Genomic DNA, 20,667 nt, shown 5'->3' on the forward strand with positions numbered 1-20,667 from the left:
AACTTACAAGCGGTAAACAATTCGTCTATGCATTATTGTAGATATTAAATGTCGATGAATGAACAATATATTTGATATTGGAGAGAATCAATCACTTTTTTTTTTAGAAAGTAAGCTCAATATTTGTTAACATATCGTACATGAATAAGTATAGCGCTATAAAACCAGATTCAAACCACTATTTCTACATTTAAGAATGCCTGTACCAAGTCCGGAATATGACAGTTGTTGTCTATCCGTTTGATGTGTTTTATCATTTAATTTGGCCATTTGATTAGGGACTTTCCGTTTTGGATTTTCCTGGGAGTTCAGTATTTTTGTGATTTTACCTTTTATTGTTAACAACGTCAAGACATTTCAAAATTGATTATTGTATAAGTAACATAGATATTAAAAGTTCTTAATGACTATTCCGTACAGTAATTTTATGAGATAGTAAAACAAAAATTATCAAAAATACATTATGTTATAAGCAAGCCAAGCGTTTTGGAAATGGATCAGAATAAAAAATTATACTTAATGTTAGTTTAAGCTTTTATTTAGATTTGGTTTTTTTCTTCAAAATACAATGCAGGAAATTCTTATTTTTTGTATCAGTAACATAAGTATACTTAGTAAAATAAAAATAAAATCTGGTAGACGGAAATTTCGAACAAAAGTGAATACCTTTTGAGAAAGCACTATATTTACTCAAGTATAATTGACTCAATAATTCGTATTTGCAGTTATTTTGAAAAAAACATTGAATTTATTTCAAGCATTCTCGTGAAATCATTTATATCACCAAGATCAAAAGTAAATGTAACGAATTATGTTAGATAAAATTAATCTACAACATTTCAATCAAATTAATTATATTAACTATGCATGTTGATAATAGGTTATTAATGGTCTATCAATTGGATAGAAGTTACAGGCATCCATTGTTTATAAATGATTTGTTTATTACGAGAACTAATTTGTTGTTTTCCGTATCTTTATTTCATTTCTGACATTGTCAATCAAGAATTCAGAATGGTTCCTAAATGTAAGAAGTAGAGACTTGAGATTGCAGTTATCTGTATTATTTTTTTGTCTATAACGAAAACAAGTTTAAGATTCCATTTATTTATCTTTCTCCTTATTCACTTTTTTTTAATATCATAAAATTAATGTTTTTATTTTCGATGTTTATTTATCAAAATAGATGTTATGAATCGATACAACAGGATGGTAAATAAGCGTGTACAATATGTTGAATTCGACCTGTTTTATTTTTATTGTCAGACGGACATCAGTTAGTCCTACGTTTTTTTTTTCAGATCAGGTACGGTTCCTTATAGATAATTATTCTCACTATAACGTTGTCGCAATTATTTCTAGACATGATACTCTCTTGGATTTATTTTAATGTCATTTACCAATCAATTTAGCGTCTTAGAGCTACAATACATGATTGACTATTGTGTATTACTCATGTTTTTCATTCTGTATGATTACATTTATAGCACATGTTTAACATTATTTGTTTAATGCTTAGCTTAATGGATAATTATTTCTATTAATAGAAAAGAATGTTGAAAATACACATCATAGCAACTTACACTTTGGATAAATCAAATTTTAGTGCGTGCAAAGGACATCAACAAAACGACATATACATATAACAACAGGGAGTACTTAACTCTTTAGTTATCTCGTATCATTTAAATACATTAAGTACTTCTGTCATTGCAACGGTACATAACAATAGAAGAAAACAGACTAAACACTAAAAGCATTGAAAATTTACTGCATGTGTTACTAATATTCAATTTCGAACAAACATGTAAAAGACGAATAATTGATATTAAAATGTCTTAACCTATACCCCTGATACATGTAGATAAATCTATGTATATCTTCAAGACACACCAGGATTTATATTTATAAGAAAACTAGTGTAAAAAAAATGTAAGGTGCGATTGCGTCTTACGAAAGCTTTTTTTTTTAATTTTTATATCCTTTGCACAAATATGCTAGAGACATGAAAAATGTCTGTACAAATCAGAAATATTTTTTTCCATTCGTTCCATGTTATGGACGATCGGGTGATTTTGTCAGAATTTATGGATTTCCCCCTTTTTTAATTTACCTCGAGTTCAGTGGGTTTTCATTAATGTTTATCTAATGTTCCAAAAATGTTGTTGACTATCGCATACTCGATGTGGTGTGCTGGTACATGTATTACACTTAAACTTCGATGTTCCAGGTATGAAAATACAAAATATGAAATATTTCCATAATGAAAAAAATATGATTACTAGTTAATTGTTTTCAATTGTTGATAGTGAATCACTATGTTCACAAAAAACTTAAGGTTGACAAACTGAATTTCTTATTAACACAATTAAAAACGAATTGGCCCCAGTTTGTTTTTATGCCAGATAGAAAACTTCACATTTATCAGCCAAAACATTGAATCAGTACTGACCCAAACCATCACTTCCTTAATTAATATTTCGGTATAGAAATTGTTTTTATTGATTTCCCTGAAAACTTTTTTTGTTTCAACAAAAATTAATCGTCCTGTTAATGACGTTTCTATAAAAATCCTTGATGATAAAGTACAAATTTAGAAAGAAAAGGTAACATATAACAATTCAATCAATGTCGGAATACCTCAGTAAAAGTGAGCATTCTCTAATATGGTAATATAAATGTCTTGTTTTTGTTATTTTTTCTTTATCTATTTTTTTCTATAATTAGAATATATATTAATAAATATTTATTACAGCAAATGTCTACCCAGTTCCCTCTAACTATTTGTTTACACATAAAATAATTCAAAGTATAAAAATTGGTCAACTACTTCCAGTAAGCTTGTACAACTCCTTTGTAAAGTAATGGTCCATCTTTGTGAAGAAACAATGCTGGCCACACTACAAAGGCTACTGTATTTCCACTCTTGACAAATTCTTTATAAGTGTTCTTATCAATTTGTGTTTCGGCTTGAACGTCCTCATCTAAATACATCACTGGGTCCTGGATGGCCATACTCCAACATATATAGACACATTTTTCAAAGAAAGATGAAGTCATCAAAAGCTGCATAACTTTTTCATTTTTATAGTTGTAGTTCCAGTCGTCCATTACATTTCTGCAGAGCATCTAAAACAGTAAATTGTACAACAAAGTGTATTGATAAAACTAAATAGCCTAGTTTAATTTCGATAAATTAATTCGTTAGTTTACAAACTATTGAAACAAACCAAAATCAATTGGAAAGTCGAATAAACAAATGTTATCTTTGACACTAATTGCATACATAAATTGAAGAATGAGTTAAAAATTAGGAATAGCCGGAAAATCAGTATTATCATTCGTATACGTACATGTATCATCGCAAGAAAAATTTCGAATGTTTGAAAAGAACTAGATATTTAGACGAAATCAGAAATTTCTAAGAAAAAGTCAAAAAGTTAATGATATCTGAGATAAAATAATAAATTATTGATACTTTTTTCAGAAAGTGATGACTTGTTAGAGAATGTTAATAGCGTGACATCAGCAAATATTGCTATATGCTGCTAGTCACCAAACATCAAAACAATTTATAATGAAGGTGTCAAAGATTTTTACCAAAAATTTATGATGTATGACAAGTATTAATTGGATTCATTATTTGTTATAATACAAACGATGATTCCTAAACAACTAACATCCACGAGTTCCTGTACTTAACTCTTCTAGAATGAGGATTGTTAAAAATATTTTGTTGGGATCAAAAATTCAAATTGACAAAGAATTTAATTTTGTTGCAGCTTAAACACAATCATTAATACGTAGTCAACGTTCAACTGGATTTGAAATCAAAACTGATGTCGACATAATCGGTGATTGTGTAAAGGTTGTTCTTGGAAAATATTTATTGGAAATTGCGTTTGCTTAGATTTAGTTCAATGTTTTATCAGTGATGAAAGTTCAGTGCATTACTCTGTACACGTGAAGAGTGGATTCAATCGCTCATTGTGCTCGTATAAGATATCATAGACAAAAAGAAAATTGTCGTGATAATTTATTTAAGAAATGAATGAATTATAATGTGATCGAATGAAAATCATTACACTAAACATTTTACCTTGTTTTCAAATAGCAATTTTGCAAAGTCCACCGATTTTGCTCTTCTAAACATTGATGCTTCTTTGCATACAGGCAAGCTTAGAATTTCTTCTTCCTGTTTAAAAATTATAAATATTGTACATTAAAACAAACGAATAAAGCAAAACGTAAAATTACAAATATATCGAATTCCAAGGATAATTCAAAAAGAAAAGTCTCTAATGAAATGGCAAAATCAATAGCTCAAACACTTGCATCAAACGAAGGGATACCAACTGACTTGGTACAGGCATTTTCTAATGTAGAAAATGATGGATTAATATTTGAAACCAATCATATAATTGCATGTTAAATAACAATTGCTATAACTATTTTCCTTTGATAAATATCTATTTCAAACGAAAATTAATAAAGAATTTAAAATACCAGGTATCTTATATGATATATGTTCTCTATGATTTAAAGTAATTGCATTTCATGATTATTCTCAGCTTACCGAATCGAATGTTAAACACATTGTTTCTGCGAACGCCTTTCCAAGTGTTTGAATTTGTTCGTCAGCCTTTGCTAAGCATTCCTTGTAGCAGCACTGAAATTAATTGATATCAATACTGATTATTTGGTATCATAAAAAAAATCACAAAAATACTGAACTCCGGGGGAAAATCAAAACGGTAAGTTTCTTATAAATGGCAAATTTAGACTCGTACACATACAACAACTGACATATTCCTGACTTGGTACAGGCATTTTCTTATGAAGAAAATGGTGGATTGAATCTGGTTTAATAGCTAGCTCTCATAAGTGATTATTTGAATAAAGGTGACTTGTTTCGGTAGATTTTATGCTGAAATTTTAGTATTTAAAACAACCATAAGGGAGAATCTTTTCACTGGTGATGTCTCAATTTCAAAGCTGTGTTGTCTAGATCTGATACGATGACTGAATGTCATTAAACATTATAACATATGAAGGAGCAATCAAAAATTAGAAAGTAATATAACACCAATTGCAAACAAAAAAAAGTTGGAGAGACAAACATTAATCCATATAACTGTACACCACATTTTAAACATATACCCCGAAGGAATAATATTTCATACTATACGTTTTACATCAATTGCACTGCTGTAAAAGGACGTCAATAAATCATAACCCCTAATGAAACATTGAACATGATATGTATTGTTGAATGTCATATATCTATCAGGGGAAGAATTTATAAACCATTTTCACATGTCACCTTTTTCATGATTGAATTTGATAAAAGTAAGAAAATTAAACGGGGCAATAATAAACAAAAATACGAAATCCTCGAAATACTACACAGAATAATAATCCTTGAAAGCACCACGAAGCCTTTAAAACTACAGGTTAACAAGCACTTCAGGAGGTAGGGAAATTGTAAAGTGTTATACACTCCATTTGAGATTATTGAAGCGAAGAGATGAGAAGGGATTGTAAATAAAATCTTTTTCGTTAGTTTGATAAGTTTTCTTAATATTAGTGCACAACCCTGATAACTCACTGGTGGTACATGATCATGTTAACACAATGAAAACAATGCTTTATAAGTTCCATGCGTCATAGGTAATTTTCTGGCTGAATTGATTTTTATCAGAAGCGCTCAAAGCTGAATATTAAAAGCTAATGATGTATAAATACCAAAACAGTTGAAGATTTATATGACCAATGATGTCCTTGAATTAATGGCCTAATCCATACATCTTTAAACATAGGGTAAAAAATATCACCTACCTGGTTTTGTTAATCCTTAACGGTTTTTTTTTTATCCATCAATTTTATTATTCAACCTTTAAAAATTGATTAACTGTTCAAAATTATGTCTTCAATTTCAAAAAACATTCGTTTCAATAAGGTAACGAGATTCATGTAGGCGGGTATATATATTATTGTTTTATTTTTGTGTTTAACACATTAAAGGATACGTCTTCAGGTAGAAATTATAACAATGATGGTCATGAAAATTACGGTTTTACCTTAATTTGATACAAGAAGATGTGGTATTAGTGTCAATGAGACAGTCTCGTTCCAAGCCCCAATTTGTAAAAGTAAAACATTATAGGTCAAAGTACGGCCTTTAACACTATTTTATTGTAAACCTACCTTTAATAATCTATGAAGATGATGTATGATAATTTCTTCTATTCCCGAATCAGCCAGTTCTTTGTAACATTCCTTGACAGCTTTGTTATTATCCATAGCATCCGTCCATTCGTTGTCGTACAATTCGCCGTACTTCTCACTGATTTTCATTGGCCTATTTGGATCTCCAAGATCCGTAATTGATGGATTGCCTTTTGTCAATTTCTCTCCAGCAACACTGCTAAGTCTTTTAAAAAAATACACTTGAGATACAAAAATAAATGACAATAACATTTTATACATGTTCAGGTAAAAATGAAAAATAGGAATAGGAATTGTTCTTTTACCAAAATATGTTTATGTTGTATTTATTATGCATTGCCTACGTATTGTTATCCAATACAGTTTATCGGTAATTTGTACATGTTTCCATTAATCTTACTGCCTGCTATTTGGTAGGACTATGGACAGGACTTGGTACTCGAAAATATAAGAAATGACAACACTTATCAGTGCAGCAACGTCTCATGTTATGTCCATCCGCATTCATTAATCAATGGACGCTCACGACTTCATTCACATAACCGAACATATATCACGATGTTTAGTACGCATACAAATAGTTTTACCTCTGCATTAATTTTATTCCCTGTTTTCAACACACAAAAAACTATGATGCTTAGACTTTTTATACTGACTTTATTGGTTTGTATATGAGCTCGCATTAACGGGATCTATTGATATTCTTGCTGCGCATGCTCTGTGTCAAGTTACGGTTTGTTATGCTTTATTTGATATATATACCTTTTGGCCTATTTCCAATAGCAATAAAATGCAATTATCCGATTGTTTTACTATGTTAATGTTTCTAAATTATCACTTTAAAACTACTAGTGCTGTCATCGGTTAACCGTCGGAAGGTCCGAATATCGAATACCAAAAAAACGCTTACCGGTTTTAAAAACCGGACCTTTTTTTCAATTCTAGTAGAATTGATATCAATGTGTACTGAAATCATTGATAATTTTGTTGTATTTCAAAATTGTGCAGTATATTGATTGCTTTTGTTAATCAAAAGTACAAAAAATTAATTAGAAGTTAGACAACTTGTCTATCAGCTCGGGGCATGACATTAAGTAAGCATAATTAGCATACATGTCTTTTCAAACTGTCATTTTTGAAATCAGTAATTCGATTAAATTTCACGATTTACTTCACCATTTAATTTTTGATCTAATATTGCGTAGACCAACATCTGAAGGTGCAACCTCAATCTTGCAAGGCTTTGTCATACTTTAAACGAAATGCCTACTCAAAAATTGTGAAATGCAAATCAACGTGATCCAATATTGCGTAGACCTACATATACGTGTACGTATTTAGTATATACTTGATGGTCAAAGTTCGTCAGGAATCCACACAAACAAGTCTTATAATGCCAGAGGACAAACTTATTGTTGTCTGTTCTATGGTCGAGTTGTTGTCTCTTTGACACATTCCCCATTTTCATTCTCAATTTTATTCAATTTATCGTATTATAAAAATGTACATTTCAAGGGTGCTATAGATAAGGCCTACAAACATTAACCTAAACTACCGGTTAATCGGTTAATCGGTCGAACGATTACCCAAGTAACCGGTTAGTCAAAACTGTACAATTTGACAACACTGCAAAATACACATATCAGACCACAAAATGTTAACATATAACTAAGAAACTCAATAACTTAGCTAAAAAATTATTCCTCTGTAATTTGAATATTATCTAAATGTGAATGTCATTGATTTATTTATTTTCACTTGCATTATGTCAGGTGGAAATTATGTCACGTATAATCGGGACGAGAATGTAATAACAACAAATCGGTAGGTAATTTCTACGAAGTAGACCTGTATCACAGATACAATTTATTCGTTCATTGTGTTACTACATTTTTTTTATTGAGTTAAGCCTTCCAATTGATATTTTATAGTGTGTTGTGATGTACTACTATTGTTTCAGAAAATGGAGAAAGTTTGGGACCATTAAAACGTTTAATCCCGCTGTAATTGTTTGCACTTGTCTTAAGTCAGGAATTTTATGTTCAGTGGTTGTCGTCTGTTTATATGGTTAATAAGTGTTTCTTGTTTCTCGTTTTTATATAGATTATACCGTTGGTTTTCCTGTTTGATAGGTTTTACACTAGTATTTTTGGGGCCCTTTATAGCTTGCTGTTTGGTGTGTACCAAGGATCTGTGTTGAAGGCCGTACCTTGACCTATAATTGTTTACTTTTATGAATTGCTACTTGGATGGAGAGATGTGTCATTGGCCCTCATACCACATCTTTCCATACCAATCTGGACAAAGGAAAAAAATGTCGCTAATGAACACGATGGAATATTTGATAAAGACACACATTTCTACATTTAACAGCCCACTTAAATACCCTTCAGATAGGTGCCTCAATGGTTTCGGAACGTCCAGAGAACATTGAACTCTAGTTGCACGAGGAATAGAATCAGATGTCCTATTTCCGATCGTAATGTTTTTGCGAATTTCCATATCTCGCACCACGAAATGGACACCTCACTTTAGAAAGAGTTTTACGCTATGAATAGGAGAGATTTAGAATTTACTATATTTCTATCTCCCAGTCAAACATTGAGCGTTTAATGATTTTCATTGTATTAACATGAGTGTATAAAGCATCACCTGATTACGGTAATGAAATCATTAAGAAATGTAACTTAACTGATTATTATAGTATGTAATGGTCAAATAATTTAAGATTGAACACTGTTGATCCATCAAAAGAGAAGCTATTTTTAACGCAACCGGTTCTCACTAAGTGTTAGTAAGATGTGAACCAACTTCAAAATGACCTGGTATATTAAGTTCAATGGATTATATGCGACCATACCATTAAATTGTCATATCGGAGACATATAAGAAAAGCTAAAAGTGACGTTTCAGAATACTGCTAAATCATAATCAAAAATCATAAGGACAACAACCCGCAAAATCAGTCAAAATCTTATTTTTGTGGTATTAAACTTTGTTGTACAACTTCGAAGAGATCCATAGACCTGTTCTCAGGTTATTGTCTGGGAACCAAATATCTTCAGACGACGACGACCACGACGACGGTGCCGAATCTGACAATGTCATAACATGGAACGGACGCAAACATTTTGTGGTTGTATAATTTTTCGGTTGTATGAATAGCTAAATATATTGATCCATAGTATTCCTATATTTAAGCAAAACATAGGCGAATGTCGATACTTGCAATAGAGAACAAAATAAAAAAATAGAAGATTTAACACAAAAAATTTATCAATGAATATCAATGAAAAGTATTTCCACAGTTATAAATTATACCTTGTTTGCAACTCATCTTTCTCACATCTTACTGTTGAAATAATTTCCTCTTGGTTTTGAATTAATCCTTTTTGTTGTGCATTCATCCTCTGAAGGTCTAGTACAGTTTTTTGCATTTGCTTAAGCTGACTTTGCAATTCGTGGATTGCATGTTTTCTATGAAGAGGAAATGATTTTAAACTTAAAGATACATTTCAAATGTATAGTATGCTAGGTTTTGTAAGTGCCGTTTTGCATCTTAATTGAAGCTTTGTAATACTACAAATGTGTTTGATCCAAAAGTTATAAATCTGCTAATATAAATTAAGACAAAGGGTAACAGTCTTTCGGAATTCAACAACAAGATAGAACAATGCTAATTTGGGGAAAGTAAAATGTTTGTTTGGAAAATCATTCAACGATTAAGTATTGGAAAATCATTCAACGATTAAGTATTGGAAAATCATTCAACGATTAAGTATTGGAAAATCATTCAACGATTAAGTTTTGGAAAATCATTCAACGATTAAGTATTGGAAAATAATTCAACGATTAAGTATTGGAAAATCATTCAATGGTGGTTAAATAATATCAATAATTAAAACAAAATAAGGTACTTTCAAGAAGGGAAAAAATAAGTTTTAAAAAACTTTTTTCTTTGTATTTTTCTTGCTATCTTACAGTTACGTACAATTGAAATGTTGAACAATGATAGTCAAATTTGGCCAAACTGAGTAGATATAGGGCGCAATAAGATATAATAATACGAGAAACATGTGAAATCTCTGCTATGTGGTTCAGGTTATTAACTTGTTCCTGTTCTGTGGTCCAGATGGTTTGCTCTAGCAGACGCACAAGTAATTTTGATTATGACAACTAAAAGTTCCTCAATTGATGAATATTGCATTCATGAAATAAATGTCATAAGTAATTCTGAAAATTTACCCTAAAAAGAACATCTCTAGTATATTTGTATCTATCAACTGACATATGTTTTCATAATAGGCTGTGATTTCGTTGTCATATTTGACACGGATATTCGATAAAGGCCCAGCCTAACGTTATTGCGTTCGTAAATCTTTCAAAGAGATCATTTAAACTTTGAAGTTCAACATTTTGTCTAAATTATATATTTCAAGTGACCATCATTGTCTATACCCAGAAGTAAGTCAATGTATAATTTTATGTTTAATTGTTTTAATAAAATAATGTTTTAAACATGTATAACATGAATATCTTCTGTGAGAAATTATAACATTAGAATGAATGATGTGAACAACCTCATACTTGCACGTTTTTTTATTTTATTTTCATGGTGATTCTAAATTAATTTTAAACGTAGAATAAAACATATACTTGTTATCTCTGTCCTCTTGAATAACTATTATCTGTTTCTGCTTCTCCGCTACTGATTTGTTAATGTTTGCAACAGCAGCTGACATACGAGAAAATTCATTTTCTTTTTCATTAAATAATTTCTCCATCGATTTGACCCTGCAATGAGATTAAATATATCTCTAATCATATTTTAGAACCTGTTTATCAAAAGAATAAATTATATAAACTTAATGATTTTTTATGGTTCTTAAATATCGATCGTCGAAAGAACTCACAAAAGTGGTTATTCAAATAAAAGATACGGATACGACAGTATATAATTTTCTATTATTACGACAGGTTATTTGAAAATAAAAATATGCTTGTAAACGTTATCAACTTTACACAAAGCCGTTCTGCAATTGCAAATCTTATCAATAAAAGTGTTCACGATATTTAATTAATAACCCATCTTCCAAATGTAGAAGGAAAAATAATACGTCACATGACGCTTCAGAAGCCAACGCACATATTGGAGCTTCAGTAGGCAAAAATCATATAAATGCGCTAGTAAACGTAGTCAAGTAAACACATGAAACATATGAATGTTAAAGTAGTCAAATAGTTATATGGTTGTTTAAGTGGTCAAGCTAAATATAAATACTACAATTATCTAATAATGTTTCAAGGGTAAACATACATTTGGATGTTTAATGGGTAAAAATACATATGAATGATTTAAGGGTAAATATACAGATTTTACAATACATTTTTGCAATATGTCACAATCAACAACTCATCAGAACCGCTGGTCGGATATAGTTCATCACAAGACGGATGTATTGTTGATTTTCTAAAATATCCGCTTTTGTAAATGATGTTATGATACATTTTTTATTCTCAGTTGTGCTGTGTTCCAATGTCTTTAGATAAACATTTCCAATAATGGTTTTATATATATGAAACGATAACCTTAGAAGCTTTGTCTGATGAAAAACATAATTTTTGTCGTTGGAAAAGTATAAAGCTCCACGACATCGGGTTTCTTGGAAGCGTAAGAAAATCTTGAAGATTCCAATGCATCGTACATTTTAAATGTGCATATCAGTGCATGCCAGAGCAGCGTTGGTCCAGTGAGAGAAATGTTTATTGCTACCACCTCTTTTTGATCCGACGAAAATTATATAAAAAGAACCGAGCTACACGAAGTAGACCTAGTGTTTAAAATTGACCACGATGTGTGTTCATTAACATAAGCTCGTCTTTTCAAATCAAATACATAAATTTATTAACTCTCAAAATGTGTATTCATTGAAATGATTGTATGTATAACAGTGTAATTTTCATGCATATTTTTCAGATTTTTATTAATATATATCTTAAACTACTAAAACAAAACAGAACACAACAATTTACGAGGTTCTTGGTGTAATAGTAAATATGTATATAGTTTGTTTACACTATATTAGTGAGTTTCCAATATTCGAACACACTTGCTCAGCGATATGATAGAAACATGAGATATTTCTAGATAATTGAAATAATAGGCAAAGTTTACCTGATGGATCATATATTCATTACTCTACAAGAGAATTTATACCATGGACTGTAGATAAACAGCGAAAGGAAAATCACAAAAAAATACCGAAATCCAAGAAAAATTCAAAACGGAAAGTACGGAATCAATGGCAAAATCAAAAACTCAAACACATCAAATAAATGAAAACAACTGTGACTTTTGTCACTTGTTACATGAATTTGATTATGTAGCAAGTGATGGGTTAGACCTGGTTTTAAAGCTCGATAAACCTCTCACTTGGATGACTGACAGTTGCATAAAATTCCACCTATATTGACAACAAACAGACACATTAGATTACCAGATGCTCCTCAGGGCGCAGCTTTATTTAATCGCAGAGGTCGATCCATGAAACTTTTAGGCAAGTATGAACACAACATTCAAGCTCGATACATCTCAGAATTTGGATTGTGATTAAATAGTTGAAACAGCATAGGTTTCTGACACAGAATTATTGAGGTCTTAGAACTTAAAAAAACTTAAATGGACATTTCCCTTTTATGGTCCAATATCCAAAATCTAAATACATGGTTAGATTCAGCATATCAAAGAACCCCAAGAATTCATTTTTTTATGAAGTCAAATAAAGTTCAATTTTGGACCCTTTAGACCTCAATATGGACAAATTTGATAACGGGGCCCAAATATCAAAATTCTAAATAAATGTTTAGATTTAGCATATCACAGAACCCCATGTATTCAATTTTTGTTGAATTCACACAAAGTAAAATTTTGGGCCCTGACTTGGAAATTGGGCCCATAATAAAAAATCTCAGTACATGTTCAGATTCAGCATAATTATCAAAGAACCCCAAGAATTCATTTTTCGTTAAAAGCAAACAAAGTTTAATTTTGGACCCTTTGGACCTTAATGTAGATCAATTTGAAAACAGGACCAAAAATTAATAAAATTGAGAATGGAAATGGGGAATGTGCCAAAGAGACAACAACCCGACCATAGAAAGGCAGACAACGGCAGAAGGTCACCAACAGGTCTTCAATGTAGCGAGAAATTCCCGCACCCGGAGGCGTCCTTCAGCTGGCCCCTAAACAAATATATACTAGTTCAGTGATAATGAACGCTATACTAATTTCCAAATTGTACACAAGAAACTAAAATTAAAATAATACAAGACTAACAAAGGCAAGAGGCTCCTGACTTGGGACAGGCGCAAAAATGCGGCGGGGTTAAACATGTTTGTGAGATCTCAACCCTCCCCCTATACCTCTAGCCAATGTAGAAAAGTAAACGCATAACAATAACAGAAGTCCGAGTCTGATGTCAGAAGATGTAACCAAAGAAAATAAACAAAATGACAATAATAAATAAATAACAACAGACTACTAGAAGTTAACTAACATGCCAGCTCCAGACTTCAAAAAAACTGACTGAAAGATTATGATTTCATCTTTATGAACATCAGGCACAATCCTTCCCGTTAGGGGTTTAGTATCATACCATCATAACATATATGAGAAGAACATAACCCGTGTAAGAATACACGGTTAGATTCGGCATATCAAAGAAACCCAATTAATCAATTGTTGATAAAGTCAACAAAGTTTTATTTTAGACCTTTTTGATCCCTAATTCCAAAACCCCCTAAAATCAATCCTAACCTTTCTTTAGTGGTTATAAACCTTGTGTTGAAATGTTTTTGATTTTTATTTACTTATACAAAAGTTATTATCCGAAAATAATCCGTCTTCGGACAATGCTGATGACGACGACGACGACGACGACGACTTGATACCAATATACGACCAAACATTGTTTAAGTTTTGAGGTCGTATAAAAAAGTCAAACATTATACGATGAAACAATTTTCAATTTTGAGACAAATCTGTTGATTATTAGACTTTTGTAAATAATACAATTTTTACTGCTAGATACATCCTGTTTAATGCAGCATGGACTGTTTACCTTATAGAACAAACAGAAACATTTGTTGTTGCAAATGTTATTCATTGAACAATAAATTGAACAATACCTGTTTTTCAACTCGTCTCTCTCTTTGCAAAAGATATGGTTCTCTTCAGCGATCTTCCGATTTTGTTGTTTGCATTGAAGAATCTGTGCTTGTAAATCTTTTATTTTCTCATCCAGATTGAAGTTTGAATTCTCTAACTTTTCAAGCATAACTGTTTTTGCCTCCATCTCATCTTTATACTTTGTGCTTGAATTGAAAATTAAGATGTGAGATTAGATATTTGTCTATACAACATAAATTATTTTCATTTAAAACATGTACGTAGATTTTAAGTTTTTTTCTAATAAACATAAAAGCTAACACTGACCTTTTGATATCTAATTCTGATTTTTGGTTTGGTATAAAATTCAATTATTCTGTTTTAATATCTGGACCGTATTTATCGTATCAAATTAAAAATGTTATGTAGTAAAACAAAATACATTTGTTAATTCATTCCGTGTAACCATCTAGGTTTTTTCTTAATCAGATGTCTACTCTTTGATTTCTTTTTTCAACTTCTTTAAGTGTTTTGATCTATTTAAAATTATCCCTGACATTTGTATTCTTTAGTCAGAAGTACCAACTCATGTATAAGCAGAAGCATTTGTGGTATGCAAAAGTGTATGGTCCGATTTAAATCAATTGAACTCATTTAAAAGTAAAATAACATAATTACCGAACTCCGAACTTGTTTATCTAAACTTGTTTACCTAAACTTGTTTATCTAACTTGTATATCTAATAAACTAAGATACACAGAAATTCAATTTTAGGAAAATCAACTACAAAAGCTAATGTTGATGATTTCAAATGTGTGTTTGACAATACATAGAGATTAATACATGGCCTTTTCCATATCAGCCTGGGTATCATCCAGAGACCCCCATATCAGCCCGAGACGGAGTCGAGGCGCTGATATGGGTCGAGGGATGATACCCAGGCTGATATGGAAAAGGCCATGTATTAATCGCTTTATCATATACTTCCGACAATAGTTTTATGTAAGGCAAAAAAAAAACACAAATGCAACAACTAAAACAGTCAAAAACTTTATAAAGAAGTTAAGTTATAAATCCAATATACTACAACTGTCAATGCAACCAACAGCATCACTACCTCCATATACATATATGTACATTTTATGGTAACATTTCCTATAGAGGCATTTGGAAACATTGAGTAGTTGGAAGAGTTTCATGATCATTATTACTCCATGTTTGTTGTACTATAAAATGATTCATAATTGCCAATGGTATTTGTTAGTAAGTACTAAACTATCCCCACAAAACTGTTCCCGTAAATTTTGACGTCGTCATCAATATCTGACGTCACAATGGAAAAAATAAACAACCGATACCGGAAACACCGGAAGTAACTTGCACGAGAAGCACTGTTATGGGTTTTTGCACGAGACGCCCCTGATATGGGTTATCAGACCGGGCTGATATGGGTTATCAGCCTGGGTGGGAAATTATGGCTTGTGTACTTCCGTTCGTTACACATATGCAAAAGCTATCATATTAATGCTAAGTATATGATAAACACTGATATTCAACCTTAAATGAATCGTATATTCAGTGGTTGTCGTTTGTTGATGTGTTACATATTTGTTTTTCGTTAATTTTTTTATATAAATAAAGCGGTTAGTTTTCTCGTTTGAATTGTTTTACATTGTCATATCGGGGCCTTTTATAGCTGACTATGCGTTATGGGCTTTGTTCTTTGTTGAAGGCCGTACGGTGACCTATAGTTGTTATGTCTGTGTCATTTTGGTCTCTTGTGGACAGTTGTCTCATTGGCAATCATACCACATCTACTTTTTTTATATACACACAACGTTTCTAACATTTGAAAATAAATCTTACTCTCGGGTTATTACTGCTTCTGTTGCTCCTTTGTGTATCAAATCAGTCCGTTTTTCTATTTCAACATTGAGTTCGCTTTCCAACTTAATCCTTAATTATAAGATATAAACAAATACTGTTAACTTCTGTTTCTGTGTAAATATCAATATTTCTGGTAAAGACCCTAAACGATTTAGCACAAAGATTACAGAATCCAGATCAAGAAAGTTATAATAATCGTAATAGTCGAAATAAATATTCTAAAAGACAAGTCACAGCTATAAAAGCAATAAGTTAAATTGTTTACTAATGTTGCAATCAGATTTACACATCGACAACAAAGACTGACAACATGTTCAAAAGTAAGATAAATGAAATCCAGGTAATCCAGGTATACAAATCATCAACATACATGTTTTTTATATGTGCATCTATGCAGTCTCTCTCTGTTCAATTACTCTGTAAATTCTTTCATTCTACTAAAAGTGTCGATACTTTTGATTCTTTGAGATAAGATAACACAAGCATCTTCCTGTCGGTTCTATATGCACCAATGATACTACTGAATGAACAGGTCGCCTATATATGCTACACTTATCAAATTATGTATTTGTGATGGATATTATCTTGACGAATATGGCCTTTATAGAGCTAATAGCATGCGATTCTTGTCAGAATAAATGCTAAGTGGGTAGTGATAGTGGGTTACCTTTAACCTCTGAAATAGCAACCTTCAATTGTCCTTTTATACAGAAGATGTTAAAATTTATTTATTATTCGACAAGTTATTATCTGCTAGAAAACCTTAAACGATGTGATAGTTCGTATTGAAGATGATATATATCATTAAAAAGTAAAATCAGAAATAGGGAAGTTTAAAACGGCAAGTTCCTAATCAAATTGCAAAATCAAAAGCTCAAACATATCAAAAGAAATGAATAACAACTGTAATATTCTTGGTACAGGCATTTTCTTACATAGAAAATGATGGATTAAACTTGGTTTTATAGCTAGCTAAACCTCTCACTTGTATGACAATTGGTAAAATCAATTTGTCGATTTATTTACGGTCGCAAAGGCGTAGTGACTACAAGAAAAACAATGTATTAGAAGAAAACTGTTACAAGAAAACTTGTTCGGTTAAACAGGGTCGGTTTCAAAAGCGTATAAACTGTACGATATCATATACACAATATAAAAGTTTCATGTGTCAAACAATAATACGACGCAAGAACAAATTAGGCGGAAGATCAAACATATTATAATCAGTACAAAAGTAATAGGTCTTTCCACGAAAAGTTGGAAATCATTAGTTTTCCGATGAATTCAGTTGGATATCATTTTAACTACATGTACCACAACAGTTAACGCAAGGAATGGTTTTGAACTCGAATGATCTTAAATTCATACTTATATGCAGGTTTTAATGATACCATACTTACAGTTTTTCGTTCATTCCAAATATATGCTTCATTACAAAGTCACCAACAGCTAGTCCTGACTTGGTATCAGTTGCAATGCTTGTTCTGGCATGTGCTCTATCTTCAGCTGACTGAAGTTGCATTACAGATTCTCGAAGCAGATTTAACGATTGAAGAATTTCTGGTGTGTCTTTCATGAAAACTCTGTAATAAGATACATGAAAGACACAAATGACAAAAATAACAGTAAAAAGTAAACATTTATGATTTTAACAGAATGTTGTAATTTATTCTTATGAAGGAAGTCATAATGGCCAAAACGTATGGAAAATTGTGTTACCGTTTTTATTATATATTATATATATTGACTTATGATATAATATTTCTGTGACTGCATCTTACATTAATTTGTAGAACCCTTTACAATAGGTAATTCAGCTGATCTGTAGCAATTTCATCTTCATGCCTTATATATCATGTACTGTTTAACGACGCTAGATTAAAACTGACGAGGAAAATACTAAACTTTAAAGAATTTAACATTCTACAAAATATATTACTTCTCACTCTTGAGTAGAAACATGCTTTGAAGTATTTATCTTCAAGTGACACACTAAACAGTATTCAACATTAGTAGCAAATTAAGACATGTATATAGTATCTCTTTTGATACAATTCGTCACATATACTTATCCTCATGACATGAACTAGCAGATATATATTTTAACAGTCAACAATACATGCAAGATATTTATGCCGTGACGAAATGAGAGAAATTGCTTCGATTATGACTAAATTTAGAACTTTGTATGACAGACTTTCCTGTCACTAAATACAAGTCGACACATTAAAATCACTTACTCTTTATCCATTACTCCATTTCCCGAGGAACACATTTCTGTTTCTTTTACTCTTTCAGCGAGCGAATTTCTATATGAATTATGTAATAAATGATACAAAAGTAATATAAAATAGAGAAAGGAAATGGGGAATGTGTCAAAGCGACAACAACCCGACCATAGAGCAGACAACAGCCGAAGGCCACCAATGGGTCTTCAATGTAGCGAGAAACTCCCGCACCCGGAGGCGTCCTTCAGCTGGCTCCTTAAAAATATGTATACTAGCTCAGTGATAATGGACGTCATACTAAACTCATACTAAACGAATTATACACAAGAAACTAAAATTAAAAATCATACAAGACTAACAAAGGCGGGGTTAAACATGTTTATGAAATCTCAACCCTCCCCCTATACCTCTAGCCAATTTAGAAAAGTAAACGCATAACAATACGCAAAATTAAAATTCAGTTCAAGAGAAGTCCGAGTCCGATGTCAAAAGATGTAACAAAAGGAAATAAACAAAATGACAATAATAAATAAATAACAACAGACTACTAGCAGTTAAGTGACATGCCAGCTCCAGACCTCAATTAAACTGATTAAAAGATTATGTCTTCATCATATGCAGATCAGGCACAATCCCTCCCGTTATATATATGAGAAGAACATAACCCGTGTCATGCCAACAACTGTTTTGTTTTTTAATAAATGTGTTTAGTTCTGATGCAAAGACCCTATAAGTGAATCAATATTAAAGCCAAAATATGCAATCTTTTATAATCTGACAACAGTACAGTAATTATATCCCTTCTTAATAGGTCTATTTAAAGGTTTCGTAAGTTTTAGAGGTAAATACTGACATTTTTGTGCTTTGTAAAGAATATTACCATAAAAGATTGGATGTGAAATACCTGAACGTATAAGATGTCTGCATGTTGAGTTATATTTACGAACTATTTCCTTATACCGATGATAAAATTTAGTAAATGTTTTGACTAGTTTGTGATATCGAAAAACCTAGTGTAATAGTTTTTCAGTAATACATAAATTTCTCTCGCTAATATCTAATACGTTGTTACATACAAAAGCGAATCGTACAAGTTGAGATATATAAACACCATAAGATGGTGACAAGGGAAAATCACCATCTTAAACTTTATAGTTAACGATAGAAAATGAGACATCATCTCTTTTATCATTATGTTTTGTATTAAGCTTCTCGTTAATGATATATATATATCAAGATCGAGGAAAGGGAAGTGGTCATTGTTAGTATTAATGAATTTTAAAAATGTTCTGTGTTGTTCATATATAGCTATTATTTAAACAAAAAAGTATTATAAAATATATACATTTCAAAACTTTCATTAGCAATAGAACTATGCACCTGTTTAGGTACTGGATTGGATTCATCTATGCATAACTTTTCCGAAACCATTGCACTGATCGATGCAACATGGTTTAACATACCACATCTGGATTAAATAACGAGAATATATTCAATGGTTTGCTTACATTGTAATGTATATAGACTTACAAGCTTTTTAATTGATCAATCTTGTTCTTTAAAAACTCGATCTTTTCCATCAGTGTTTCAAATTGATCTATGGGTTTGGTTATATTATCAGATTCATGTGACCAAATCATTAATAGATCTTCAATTGATCTATCAATCATTTCCTTTTCGATTGATAGTTCACTGAAAAGCACACCATAATACAATATAATAGTTTATATAATAAATAATATAATCTTGAACAAAATATGAGGCTGTATATATCGTCAATTGTATGAGCCAAAAATAATTAACTAACCTTAGAGAAATATTGAAAGGTAATTGAGAATTATCTATTAAAATTTCCTTTTTTTTTTTAACAATTAATCTTTTTTTCAAGTTTTAAAAGTATTGTACTTATTCAAATAGTATACATATATTTTAAAGAACTTACCCATACATAACAGAATTACGTACCTTGATGCAAGTTTACTTTTCTCGAGTTCATCTTTTAATTGTTGGATGTTTTGCTCTAGTCTCTTGTTTTCTCCTATTTTCTTTTCAATGTCTCTTTTAAAGGAAACAATGAATTTATAAAAAAAAAAAGAATTATCGTAATTAAAATTAATGTTCATAAAATAAGCCTGTGTTTTAAATGCTTTTATAAAA

General features: G+C 31.0%; 1 protein-coding gene across 1 annotated transcript in view; it reads right to left on the reverse strand.

Moving 5' to 3' along the window:
• Positions 1 to 314: 314 nt before the first annotated feature.
• Positions 315 to 20,667, reverse strand: part of LOC143041881 (uncharacterized) — a 30,500-nt gene continuing 10,147 nt past the window's right edge. The window contains exons 6-17 of the mRNA XM_076214017.1: positions 20,476 to 20,568; positions 20,041 to 20,202; positions 18,523 to 18,591; positions 17,683 to 17,865; positions 16,262 to 16,351; positions 14,416 to 14,601; positions 10,885 to 11,022; positions 9,550 to 9,705; positions 6,208 to 6,433; positions 4,577 to 4,669; positions 4,100 to 4,195; positions 315 to 3,129 (exon numbers count right to left, since the gene is read on the reverse strand). Coding sequence (XP_076070132.1) covers positions 2,827 to 3,129; positions 4,100 to 4,195; positions 4,577 to 4,669; positions 6,208 to 6,433; positions 9,550 to 9,705; positions 10,885 to 11,022; positions 14,416 to 14,601; positions 16,262 to 16,351; positions 17,683 to 17,865; positions 18,523 to 18,591; positions 20,041 to 20,202; positions 20,476 to 20,568 — 1,795 coding nt within the window. The 3' untranslated portion in view covers positions 315 to 2,826. The remainder of the gene's footprint in view (positions 3,130 to 4,099; positions 4,196 to 4,576; positions 4,670 to 6,207; positions 6,434 to 9,549; positions 9,706 to 10,884; positions 11,023 to 14,415; positions 14,602 to 16,261; positions 16,352 to 17,682; positions 17,866 to 18,522; positions 18,592 to 20,040; positions 20,203 to 20,475; positions 20,569 to 20,667) is intronic.

Source organism: Mytilus galloprovincialis, chromosome 8 (assembly GCF_965363235.1).
Source record: "Mytilus galloprovincialis chromosome 8, xbMytGall1.hap1.1, whole genome shotgun sequence".
NCBI lineage: Eukaryota > Metazoa > Mollusca > Bivalvia > Mytilida > Mytilidae > Mytilus > Mytilus galloprovincialis.